Here is a 13,151-nt window from a genome sequence, read left to right as displayed (position 1 = left end):
TAAGATAATTAGCAATGCTTACTACAAAGAAAATAAAACAGAATAAGGAGATAAGAATGATGGGAGTTGTGTGCCCTGATTTAGGTAGAGTGGTGTGGGAAGGCTTCTTTAAGATGACTTTTCAGCTTAAACGATGAAGACTATCTTAAATTATGAGATAAGAAGGAAGAATGTTCCAGATAGAGAACAAAGAGTGTGACCATGTAGCATGGGAATGAGCATAGGTGACGCACCTAAAGTGCAGGTTGGGACGGGTACATATTTATTTTACAGCACCAGTCCCAAATAGAGTACTTTTGAGTACTTATCCACCTCTCATTTCAGTGTCTTCTCTTTTCAATGAACTCCCTTCTTTCTGCTGCCCCAAAGCACCCCTTTCCCATGCTGTAAATTCATCTCTCCTTCCTGTTCTCAGCCTGCTCTTGACTGATTTATCTAAGCCCTAGCTACCATGCTAGGCACTGGATAACAAAAGGACTGCACACTTTAGTTTGGCCTGATAAAATAAAATCACATAGCAGAAGCAGAGTGCAATGGGAAGACATGTCTGCTATTTCCCAAAGATGTTTCCTTTTTAAGAGGGGGTGATACCTTACCCCAAGGTATAAATCTGGAGCTGAAAATTACTGATTGTACTGTAGGCCTACAAGAAGATCAGTGAAGAAAGGCAGTTTGCTCGTGCTCCCTGGTTCATACTGCATAGATAGCCCCGATTCCTCTTCATGATAGGCAGCCGCAGATGCAGACTTTGAGCATGCTAAGAGGAATGTAAAATCCCTGGGCTTGAAATAGTACTTGTGTGTAGAAAATACTAAAAGCAATTGAGTTTGGGTGAGACTAGATTTTATTTTAACTTACTGTTTAGATTTTCATTAAAGAACAAGTAATTTAAAATGTTAAAGAAAATATACTTTCTAAATATAATAGAGCTAATGATTTGGAAAAGTAGTATAGGGGTCAAAAGAAGAAGCAACCTTATATTTGAGTTTTTGTACCACCTATTTAATTTTTATGTGACTGTAAAGGTTTTGCCAAGTTCTGGACTTGGGACTAACAATAGTATATTGAAGGCCAAAATGAGTTTGAAGTCTGTCACTGGGCAACTAAGCAATGCTGCCTTTCTTGCCATTTCAGGTACACTGGGATCCATAGCTAGTTTTTTGAGTTGTGCCTTTGGTGGGGTTTTTTTCTGTTTTCCTTTTTTTTTTTTGGCCTAAACGTTATTGTTTCTCTTTGGCCTTAGTTCACCTCAAAGGTATTAAAAAGTAAAGAACAAAGTATGAACCTACAAATCATGCAGGAGAGTATCAGGGCTCTACAGTTTTTCTGGGTGTTGTAGCACCACTGCCCAATTGTGTTTTACTCCAGAAGCTTCCCATGTATACCTTTGTTATGCACCTCCTTCGGACTCCATCTCGGTTCCTGCCCTAGTTCTGAATGTTTCTTTCTCTACCCCCCCTTTTTTTTTGGTGAGTTCTATTAGGAAAATAAGGAATAGTTTGAGATTTGACTGTAAAATCACAAGTCTCTTAATATGACAAGACTTACCTATTGTTCAGGTAGATCATCTTGAGAGAGAACATGTTTATCTCCTTTATAATTTAGCAGCTTGTAGCCCAGCTCTCCCAAACAGGGGATTGTTTTTCTCAGTTAACAAGAAGTCAGGAGGTAGAAAGTCCAGGTGGCTTCGTAATATCATCAGAGTTCATGTTCCTTCTGGCTTTCTTCTCTACCATCCTCAATGTCTGTGCTTACCATCCTCTTGGTTTCACCCCAGGGAGGAAAAACAAGGAAGGCAGACATGTTGCTTTTTACAGGGAAGCAGAACTTTGGCAGATATCCCCAGTAGACTGTGCCACACCTTGTTGTTCAGGACTATTACCTTGCCTTCCCTGAGAGGCTACAAGTGGTTTCAGGTACATGTTACTGCCCTGTACAAGAGTCAGGGTTCTGGTAGTGGGCAAGAAAGGGAAGTGGGTACCATGAAGGCAGTTAGTGGTGTCTGTAGCACTTCTCCGTTAGACCTTTGCTCAGAACTTTTCATCTCACTCTTGGAATTTACCCTCAATACCATGTGAGCCAGAAAAAAAATCAGTGTCAGTACTTAATGGCCACATGTTGTTACTGCCTTGAAGGTCCCATAAACCATGTTTACCTTGATCATTTCCTTTATTTGTCAGAGTTACTTATCAAATCTTCTCCCAGTAATAGAGATTTGCTACCACTAAAGATAACTGTGAAAAAAAGCCCAGCAACTAATTTTAATAGCTAAAGACCAAGCAACTCAATTATCCAGTAATAGAAGACTGACTGAATAAACTATAGTATATTTGGCTTTGAAAAAAGAATGATGTTGCTATGGAATCATCTCCTAGATATATTGTCAAATGGGGAAAAAATAAAGTGGAAAAGGATCTATAATATGCTAGCATTTATATGAAGACTGTGTGTCTTTGTATCTGTCTTTCTCTTCCCCTCTCCCACCAAGGATAAAACTAAAACAAATTAAAAAACCCTTTATTTTTCAATGGTTACCTATAGAGGGAGCTAGGGAGCAGGTTGTAAGTGACAGGGATAGAAGCTAATTTTTCCATTTTGTGTGTTTAACTTTGGAACCATTTTAAGTATTTTATGTCATTATAAAAAATTAATTTTATAAATTTTTTTAAAAATTGTAAAAATCACAGAGTTCCAATATACCCTTCATCCAACTGTCCTTAACGTTAACATCCTTAGTACAAGAATTTGGAGGTCGGGGAAAAAAAAGTTAACATCTTATATAACCACAGTATAATTATCTAAACCAGGAAATTAACATTGATAGAATACTGTTAACTAATCTATAGACCTTATTCATATACTTTCAGTTTCCTACAAATACTCTTTTTCTGATCCTGGATCTAGTCCAGGATCTCACATTTTATTTAGAAGTCATGACTCCTTAGCCTCGTCTGATCTGTGACAGCTCCTTCATCTTTCCCTATCTTTCATGGTCATGACACTTTTGAAGGGTACTAAACAGCTGTTTTGTAGAATGACCCTCAATTTGTGTTTGCCTGATGTTTTCTTATGATTAGATTTGAGGTTATGCGTTTTGGGCAAGAATATCATAGGAGTGATATTATATCCTCAGTGCTTTTTATCAGGGGGTACATTATGTTAATACATCTTATTACTTGTCATGTAACCTTGATCACTTGGTTAAGGTGCTGTCTGCCAGGTGTCTCCACTGTAAGATACCTTTTTTTTTTTTTACCTCTAAAAATTGTTCAGTATCTTATGAGTAGATATTTTGAGACTTTATAAGTACCCTGTTTCTCATCATACTTTTGCCCATTAATTTTAGTATACATCAATGGTTCTTGCTTTCAAAAATTATTACCATGGTGTTTACCTAATGGTAATTTGGTATTCACACCATTCCTTCTACATTTATTAATAGGAATTCTATTATAAAGAAGAGTTGTCCTTTGTCTCCCATTTATTTATTTGTATCAGTGTGGATTGTAGGTATTTATTTTATTTTATAATCCATTACTTTCATTATTTGTTTTTAAGTTGTTCAGATTTGACCATTGGTAGCATCTTTCAGTTGCCTTCTGTGTCCTTTTGACATGCTCCCATCATTTCTTGAGCACTTCCTTTCTTTCTGGTACCACAAGATGTTCAAGTCCATGTTGCATTTTTTCTGCTTAGAATTGACCATTTCTCTAAGGATTCCTGGTTCCTTTTATTTGAGAATGACATTTGGAAACCAAGGTCTGGCTACTAGGTATGCCCAATGCTACTGGAGAATTATTGCTTCTAGACCCTCTGTGCAAATGGAACTAGGAAATATATATATGCATACTAACACAAGCATTCATACTGCACATCTGTATTTATTCTGTGTATATTCATCCATAGTGAGATTTCTGATTATAGCCCAATACCACAGGGTTCAGTGTAGCCTTCTCATCCTCATTCGTAACTTCTTTCTTGGCAGGGTGAAGCCTGGATTTCATTATCATAACACAGTATGTTTACTCATTTATTCAATCCTAGTTTACACATCAAGTAGTTTCAGAATTGCAAACCTACATTTTGTGAAAAATAAATTTACCAGAGTATAATACTGGTCTATACTGGGTTTTTTGGTCGTTAGTATTATATGTAGTTAGAATACCCTTTTCTAAAGTTACTTAGTTTAGTTATTTTCTTCTCCATTTTCTTCAGTGTGGTTAAATTAATGGAAAGAAAAGTCAATCTCTAAAATTCTAAAGCAAAATGAAACAATTGAATCTAGCTATGTACCAAGTGAACAGACATAACTCCTCCTTAGAGAGGAATTATTTTAAGGGTCTATACTTGATATTTTTGTACATTTTCATTTTGATATAATTGCATTTTGCAACTCCAATATACCCTTCATCCAGATTCACCGTTCACGTTTTGCCAATTCACTTTATTATTTTTGACCTCTCTTTCTCTGTTGTCTCTCTTTCTCTGAGTACACACATAGACACACACACATCATTTTTTACCTGAACAATTTCAGAGTAAGTTGCAGGCATTGTACACCTTTATCACCTAAGTACTTTCACATGTATTTCCTAAGTTCAAGGACCTTCTGTTGTAGAACTGAACTCTGAGAACTGAACTATAGTTCAGTTCTCAGAGTCAGGAAATAAGAATACTGTTCTCTAATCCACAGTCTGTATTCAAGTTTTATCATTTCTTTCAACATCTTTTATCACTGTCATTTCCCTAGTCAGAATCCAAGCCAGGATCACCTGTTACATTTAGTTGTCCTATCTCTTTAGTCACCTTTAATCTGGATCAGTTCCTCAGTGTTTCTTTTTCTTTCATGATCTTTACGTTTTTGAAGAGTATTGGCCAGTTGTTTTAGAGATTGTCTCAGTTTGGGTTTGTCTGTGTTTCCTCAGGAATGGATTCAGGTTGAGTACTACCACAGAACTGATACATCCTTCTCAATATAGCACCTCAGGAATAACATAGTATCCATTTGTCTAATGATGGTGACTTTGATCACTTAGTTAAGTGGTGTCTGTCAGACTTCTCTCCTGTGGAGTTGCTATTTTTCCCTTTGAAATTAATAAGTAATTTTGGAGCAATTTATTGAGACTATACCTGTTTCTCATCAAAGTTTCACCGACTTGTTTTAGCTTCCATTGATTATTTTTGCCTGAATCAGTCATCACTATGATGGTTACAAAGTGGTGATTTTATAACTCTGTCACTACACGTTTGCTAGTTGGCATTCTGCTATAAGTAAGAGTTTTTCCCTTTTTCTCCCATTTATTTATTTATGTCAGTATGGACTCTAGGGTTCTTTTTTTATTCAGTGGACTATACTCCGTTACTATCTTTATGTTGATGTTCATATCGTCTTAGACTTAGCCAATGGCAGTCTCTTCAAGCCTCAAGCGTTATTCTGATATACCTCGGTCATTGTTTGAATACTTTCTTACATTTGGCACAATAATATATTTCAGGTTCGTTCTGTGTTTTCTCTCTCCCAGCCCTACCCACAATTAGCCATTTCTCTAACATGCTTTGGTTCTCTCTTATAGAGAACGATATCTAGAAGGTCTGGGAGTTAGGTGTATTCATTGCTCCTGGGATGACATTGCTTTGAGGCCCTCTCACATATATAGATAATATAAATATGTGTATGTGTATAATATATGCATTCATTTGTATATGTGTATATGCATACATAAATAATACATGTATATGCATATCTGTCTCTATATCTGTGTGTGTATACCTAACCATGAGTTAATACTGATACTTCCAATCCATTCTGATGCCACAGAGTTTATTCTAGTTTTCGTTTTATTTCTGTATTAATAACTTCTTTCTCCAACAGTGAAAGCCCTTACTCCCATAACTACCAGTATATTTTACTTAATTTGCTCAATCCTAGATTACACAGACAGTCGTTTCAGGATTGCTAACACTGCCACTGCAGAAAAGAAACCTACCTTCAAGTATGTGTTTAAAATACTGTAATTTGACTGTACATACTTGGTAGGATATAACTCTAATTGGTGGGGGAAATACAAAAACCTGACATTGTTTTTAGTAATTATATTTTGGTTAAGTTGTAGTGTGGGGGTTTTTTTTGTTTGTTTGTGTTTTTTTGAGAATGTTATGGGATAAATAAGTAATGATATTGGTGTGGTTGAGAATTGAGCTTTTCAACATGGTTAAAAGGAAATACAGATGTGAGATTGATCAAGTTAAAATCCCACAGTCATAATTTAAACTAAAAATACCAGTATCACCTCATGATGTATTTTGTCTTATATATGCACATGATTGCATACACTGCACACACACATTGTCCTATATTTGCCCACCGAATAGGCCTAGAAACCATGACCAACCTAGTAGCAGTGAGCACCCCTAGAACATCCAGATTGTTGTCTCTGACTACCATTTCCTTACTCCAACCTGTGGCTAGACTGTTTCTTAGCTACTTACCTCTGTAGCTTGGCCAGAGAAAGGAAGAATAAGCTGTTCCTAAACTGGGAAGACCTTTGCTCTGGTTCTGCTTGTGGGCCTGCTGTGCACAGAAAGCTCAGGTCTGTGCTGCTGCCAGTGCTTGGTGGTCTTGCACATAGCTCCTGCCAACCAGCTACATGCTCCTTTTTCAGTGGGGTCTGGGTCCCCCCGGGAAGTAACTGCCATTGTTATTGAGTCTGAGAAAGTGAGAGTGGAGAACAAGTTCTGCCTTCCCTCCTGCCCCAAGAACAACTTGGTAAATCAGGATATGTAAATTTTGGGCACCAAGATGAACTCAAAGCTTTGTGCAAGAAGAACCTCTGTTACATAGGAGGCCAGGTGGCAAGTAGTATCTAGGCCCAGACCAAGGAACGCCTGCACAGCCTGGGGTCTTCCCTCCTCTGGGCCCTGCTATATTGGACCCATCCCGTACCCCTTCCTTGGTGGTCTCTCTTCTGTCCCAGCACTTACTGGGCTTCTCAGTCTTTGGGCTACCATAGCACTGAGTTACAGGAATTCTGGTGTGGTTTTCAGCTATGAGGTTAGGCAGAGGATATAGGCAAGCCATGGGTAGGGGCTTCCATGTCCTTGGACTCTGCCACCAGATGAGTGCAGGGTGGGTAGATTCAGCATCCCTGCTTAGATTCACCCCATTTTCTCTGGGCCTAGTGCCTTCAAACCCACACTCAATGAGATACCAGCTACCTTTAAATAGCCTGGCCTCAGAGCCAGTGATCCCATCACTTGCTATTCTGGACTCTGGGCAAGAGCAGAAGTCCAAGGTTACAGTCCTGCTCTGCCACTAACTCACCAAGGAGCAAGGGCCACATCCCTCACTGCTCTGGGCCACCTCTGTCCAAAACAAGAAAGGGGGTCCAGGGGTATCTGCAGGACTCACACACATGATGTGGCCACTCCTCCCTCTCAATGTCAATAATCACCCCTCTGCTTGCTTACTCAGGGGGAATAAAAACTATTTTCCACTAAAACAAACTAGGACTCTTTAAAAAAAAAGTGTCTGATACAGGACTGGGCAGGAAATATATCAGAGGAGTGTGAAATATGTTGAAAGCAAGGGAACATTCAAAAGACTGCTGGTCTTGGATACAACGTACAGACCTAAATACCCATATATCCATACCTATTTCTATATTTGTATATATATGCATATCTAACCATGAGTTCATACTTCAAATCCATTCCAACACCACAGAGTTTATTCTGATCTTCTTCCTTTCCATATTTGACCGGATCATGTTGAAAGAACTCAGGAGCCCACTTGAAGAGGCTTCCACAAGCCAAATTTGGACAGCAATAAGAATAATAACTGTAGTATAGTAAAACATAGAAAATATATTTAAATGCATGACTTCATTATGTTCCTTAAAAAACTAATAGTAATAAAAATCTTTATTGGCCACTTTTGGAAGATGTTATTTTGGATACTGATTAAAGAGATAGAATAAAACATTTATTTTGTCTCTCCTATATGAACTCTATACCAGGTTAGCCAAAACCTTAAGGGAGAAGAATTGTAACCCTTAATGAAGTAATGGATCTAGGCAATAATCATCAATTTATAAGAGAGACAATCAGATACCATGAACCTCTTGATGGAAATTGAAACTACCTATGAAATACTCTTTCCAAAAACCAAATCTTAGCCTAATCATGTCTCAAGATACAACTCCTACTTTAAGGGAAATGCAGGGAATAGAGGTAGCTGTTCAGTGACATAGCAGGAATGCAGTCAGCAAAATATTGTGGGGGAACTATAGGACAGATACCTGGTCTCTTTAGCAAATTGCTTTTGGAAAAAGAGATTGAAGGCTGGGAGTATCTATAGATTAAAAGAAACTTGAAGCGTATCAACTGACTGTGCTATGTAGGCCTTATTTGGCTCCTCATCCAAGCATTTAAGCACACTTAAAAAGTGAGATAAGCAGGGAAATTGGAACACTAACTAGATAGTTGGTACTAAGAATTAATTTTTTAAGTGTGGCAATGATTATATGGTATGTTTTACAAGAGTCTTTATGTTTAGAAATACGTACTGAAATATCTAAGGATAAAACAGCATGATGCCTAGGATTTACTTCCTAACAGTCTTGGAGGGTAGGTGTGTGGTAGAAATAAAGGAGATGGTCCATAAAAGGTCATTATACTTTTCTCTATTTTTATCTGTGTTTGAAATTTTCTATAGTAAAAGTAAAAAAGTGGTGCTGCCAGCTCTGAGGCATTTCCCAAGAGGGCAGGCCAGGGTCCTGGCAGTGAGTGCTACCTTACAAGGTGCTTGCATGCAGAACACAGCTGGGGAGGTAGGACACCACGTTCTTCTCATTGCCTTGTCCCTGGCACACAGCAATCGGTAAACAATGGGAGAAGAAATGAGGGCCCCCAAAGATGACAGCTGACATTTGGGGTGAATTCTATTCTGAAATCAGTTCCATGACTCATAACTGAGTCACTCACACCACATGATATTTAAGCACTTCCCTATTCCCAGGGCTGCCGCTATGCATGGTGACATGATGTATGTGACCCCTCTTCCCAGGCTCAGGCCCGATGTCACCGCATAGGCCAGAGCAAAGCCGTGAAGGTGTATCGCCTCATCACTCGGAATTCCTACGAGCGGGAGATGTTTGACAAGGCCAGCCTAAAGCTGGGGCTGGACAAGGCTGTTCTCCAGGACATCAACCGAAAAGGCAGCACCAATGGGGTGAGTTAGATGCGCCTGCTCTGGAGCCTTAAGGAGCATTAGGCAGAATTGCAGCTAAGATTCTTAAATTGTTTCAAAGTATAGGCAAACAAAGTAGAATCCTTAATGTCTGGACTCAGGGCATCAATGATTGGGAATTAAAACCTCTAAATGAGTCATCTTTAGTCCAGATGTTCTATATCCTCTCGGCTATGTATATGTTGCTAAGTATAAAACTTCAAGTTGCCCATGCTGGGAGTCATGGAATTCCCTTTTCTGATTGATATAAGGAGAACCAGATTCTTAATTACAACCAGGAAAGGGTATTTTGAACCCCATTTCCTGTTTGCATCAAGACTTGAGAAGATCACACTTGGCACAGGATCCTTTTTTTTTTTAAAGTCAAGAAATGACAAAACTTCTAGTACTAATGTATGTATTTAATAATGAATAAATCATTATTCTTCAGCTCATTTGGTACATCTGGAGGTTTTTTAAGACACAGGCTCAAACTGAAATATTAAAAAAGATGTCAGAAATATCCTCTTCAATGGTATATGGTTTTAATGGTGTATGACATTCCATAATAACTAATATCCTACAGAATGCTAGGGTCCTTGGATCATGTGCTGGGCTTTATTCCAGAGCTCCCTATAGAGGATTGTCTGCCTGCCTACCCACCCCCAGAGTACCTTTGTCTGGGTTTTTATATTCTGAAGTTTGTGCCCATGTCCTTTGTTCTTATAACGTGTTCAGTTAGTGGAAGAATTTTATACTGAATCAAAAGGCCAGATTTGAGGCTATTTTTCTCCTGTACATTTTCCACTTTGTGAGTAGCCTTTGGTGACCTGTCCAGGTACAGCAGCTCTCAAAAATGGAGGTGGAGGACTTGCTTCGGAAAGGTGCTTATGGAGCCTTAATGGATGAAGAAGATGAAGGCTCCAAGTTCTGTGAAGAAGACATAGACCAGATTCTGCAGAGGAGAACCCACACCATCACCATCCAGTCCGAGGGGAAAGGGTCCACTTTTGCCAAGGTACAGGACGTTCTCTACAGAGTCATTGAGGGTGGAAGGGAAAGGAAAATTGTTTATTCTTTCACCATCATTGGCAGACTTCTGTTTCTCTGAATGCAAACTCTTTTTTTTTTTTTTTTGAGACAGAGTCTTGCTTTGTTGCCCAGGCTAGGGTGAGTGCCGTCGCATCAGCCTAGCTCACAGCAACCTCAAACTCCTGGGCTCAAGCAATCCTGCTGCCTCAGCCTCCCGAGTAGCTGAGGCTACAGGCATGCACCACCATGCCCGGCTAATTTTTTCTATATATATTAGTTGGCCAATTAATTTATTTCTATTTATAGTAGAGACGGGGTCTTGCTCTTGCTCAGGCTGGTTTTGAACTCTTGACCTCGAGCAATCTGCCCACCTCGGCCTCCCAGAGTGCTAGGATTACAGGCGTGAGCCACCACGTCTGGCCTGAATGCAAACTCTTGAAAATGGTCTGACTGCTCATTTAGTCTGTGTGACTCTCTGAAGATGCAGGTCCTTAGAGGAAGTCTGAATAGTGAGGGGCTATAGAAAGAAAACACTACTCTTAGACATTGAGAGCTGATCTTTAGCAGGAAGGATAGATAATTTAGTTTGTAGTTTGCTCTGAAGCCTTGGAATGATCATCTTGACTCCCTTTTAGAGCACTACTTGATCACTGTCAGAGTAGAACCTCCAGTGAACTCTACATTCCCCACACTTAAGCAAGCATTTTGTTCTTTTCATACAAGAGAGATTTTCCATAAGATTCCCAGCTTCTAGTCTAGTTGCCTTTTTTTTCTGCTGTTCAGGTCACTGGATTTAGAACTTACAGCTCAGTCTCAGGTTTCTCTGGCCATAAGCTTTGCTGATTCCTGTGTGAGGTTTGTGACCTGTTTGATTAAATCTCCTGTTTGGTCATTCCCATAGGACTTTTTCAATATGACAGGCTGAAAGAGGAGAATATATGGTTGAGCCATCACTTGACTTACCTTTATACTTCATATTGCCCACCCAGGTACCTTTTATGTAGCAGACATTTGGTAACTGTTGAACTGAAAGAAAAATTGGTTGTTTTTGTTTGTTTTGGAGATAAGGTCTCGCTGTGTTGCCTGGGCTAGAGTGCAGTGGCGTCATCATAACTCACTGTAGGCTCAAACTCCTCCTAGGTTCAAGCAATCCTCCGGCTTCCCAAAGTGCTAGGATTACAGGTGTGAGCCACTGTGCCAGGCCTAGAAACGTTAGAAGAATTAACCCTTTCATATACACCAAGTAGCACATTGCCATTGTCTTCCAGGATCTGCCTTTCTACTTCCAAGTTTAAGTTCCAAAAAATGATCCCCATGGGTTGAAATTGTAATTTTCTCACCCTATCTTTAAAAGAAAAAAATAGCTTTGAGATTTTCACATTTGTTGCAGAAGCTCTGTTGGGGGTTTGGTTTTAAATGCAGATAGATAATGTACGTAAGTTTCTGGTGCATCTGAAATAACACAAGTGGTTTATTAGTTTGTACTGTGTTCAAGTGCATTTTATTGACTCTTGTTTTCTTCACAGGCTAGCTTTGTGGCTTCAGGAAACAGAACAGATATTTCTTTAGATGATCCTAACTTTTGGCAGAAATGGGCTAAAATAGCTGAACTAGACACTGAAGCAAAGAACGAAAAGGTACAGCTTAAGAATGTTATTCTACTGAACATTTCACTGGTGTCTTATACGACCATAAATTCCAACACGGCTCAAGTCATTTACTCCTGAGTCATGGTTCTTAGATGACATGATATTTGTAATTTATTTACAGCATGCCTGGCACATAGACAGCACTTGATAAATGTTAACTTTTGCGATTTTAAAATGACCTAATAGGACATTCAGTCTGTTGGCCACTCAGGAAATTAGACGAAGGCAATGAGAACTGAACTGGCCAAACAAGTCAAGTTCAGCCAATATTCCATCCCTAGCATGTGACTATTTTACCACTATTTCAACACTTGCTATGAAAGAAACTTCACCTTTGATAAATAATAGAAAGAGGGAAAAAAAAGCATGGCAAAGAAAAGTTTCTTAGCTTTACCTCCATTCTTTTGTTGTCATAAGTTTTCCTGTTTCTGTACATGAGAAAAAGAATGGGCTTTGGGGTGAAACCAGAATATGCCTTTGAGCATACTTGACCTCACTGAGACAACTAATAAAAGGAGGTGGCGAAGCACACACCACAGGGTCGTAAGGTAACATTTGTGAATATGACTGGCACCAGTGCCCTGCTCACTGTAAGGTACCCCTCAAGTGTTAATTTTCCTCACTCCATCTCTGACCCATCAACTAACTTCAGGATGAGTACACATCCCTTTCTACCCTTCTTCTCAGGTGAGTGTTGAACTCTGATAGACCCACAAACCCAGGAGATAATTCCTGCTTATAGCTGGCTAGTATAGTAATCAGTACATTTCTTCTGTAGGATTGCCAGGAGTTGCTTAATCCAACCTCTTTTCTCCAAATAGAAATACTATTTTTCTTCTTTTCAGAACTTTCTGAAGTCTCCTTTAGTAACCTGTTTTAAGTGTTTCTTACAGTGTCAGATCAAGAAGTTACCATGTATGCAGGACAGTAAGGGTGAGAAAGGGAAGTAGGTAGTCAGAAGCAGTCAGATCCTTCCAAGGTAGGAGGCACTGTGATCAAAGCGGGGATGACACTGGAAATGTGTTATCTGGCCTATGTAGAGGAGGGTTCAGAGTTAGCCTGGCTTTGGGAATAGGTGGGGGAAAGGGGTGAAGAGCAGGAAGCGAAGGAAACTAGAGAACAGGTGATGGGTGTGCCCAAGGGTGCCACCAGAATGAGTGAGGTTACTGAGCTGGGGATTGTATTTTTGGCAGAAGACAAAAAGGTTAGTTATATCAGTACCAGCGGAAGGCAGATAATAGAAG

General features: G+C 39.3%; 1 protein-coding gene across 3 annotated transcripts in view; it reads left to right on the top strand.

Moving 5' to 3' along the window:
* The window catches only part of CHD6 (chromodomain helicase DNA binding protein 6), a 203,002-nt gene that overhangs the window by 142,762 nt on the left and 47,089 nt on the right, over positions 1-13,151 (top strand). For all 3 annotated transcript variants that reach the window (XM_076011121.1, XM_076011120.1, XM_076011122.1), the window contains exons 18-20: positions 9,065-9,229; positions 10,065-10,244; positions 11,785-11,895. In XM_076011121.1, the coding sequence (XP_075867236.1) occupies positions 9,065-9,229; positions 10,065-10,244; positions 11,785-11,895 (456 nt within the window). The remainder of the gene's footprint in view (positions 1-9,064; positions 9,230-10,064; positions 10,245-11,784; positions 11,896-13,151) is intronic.

This window comes from Microcebus murinus, chromosome 16, assembly GCF_040939455.1.
Source record: "Microcebus murinus isolate Inina chromosome 16, M.murinus_Inina_mat1.0, whole genome shotgun sequence".
In the NCBI taxonomy this organism is placed as follows: domain Eukaryota; kingdom Metazoa; phylum Chordata; class Mammalia; order Primates; family Cheirogaleidae; genus Microcebus; species Microcebus murinus.
The sequence above is the reverse complement of the archived record's forward strand: the minus strand, read 5'-3'. Positions and strand labels throughout refer to the sequence as shown.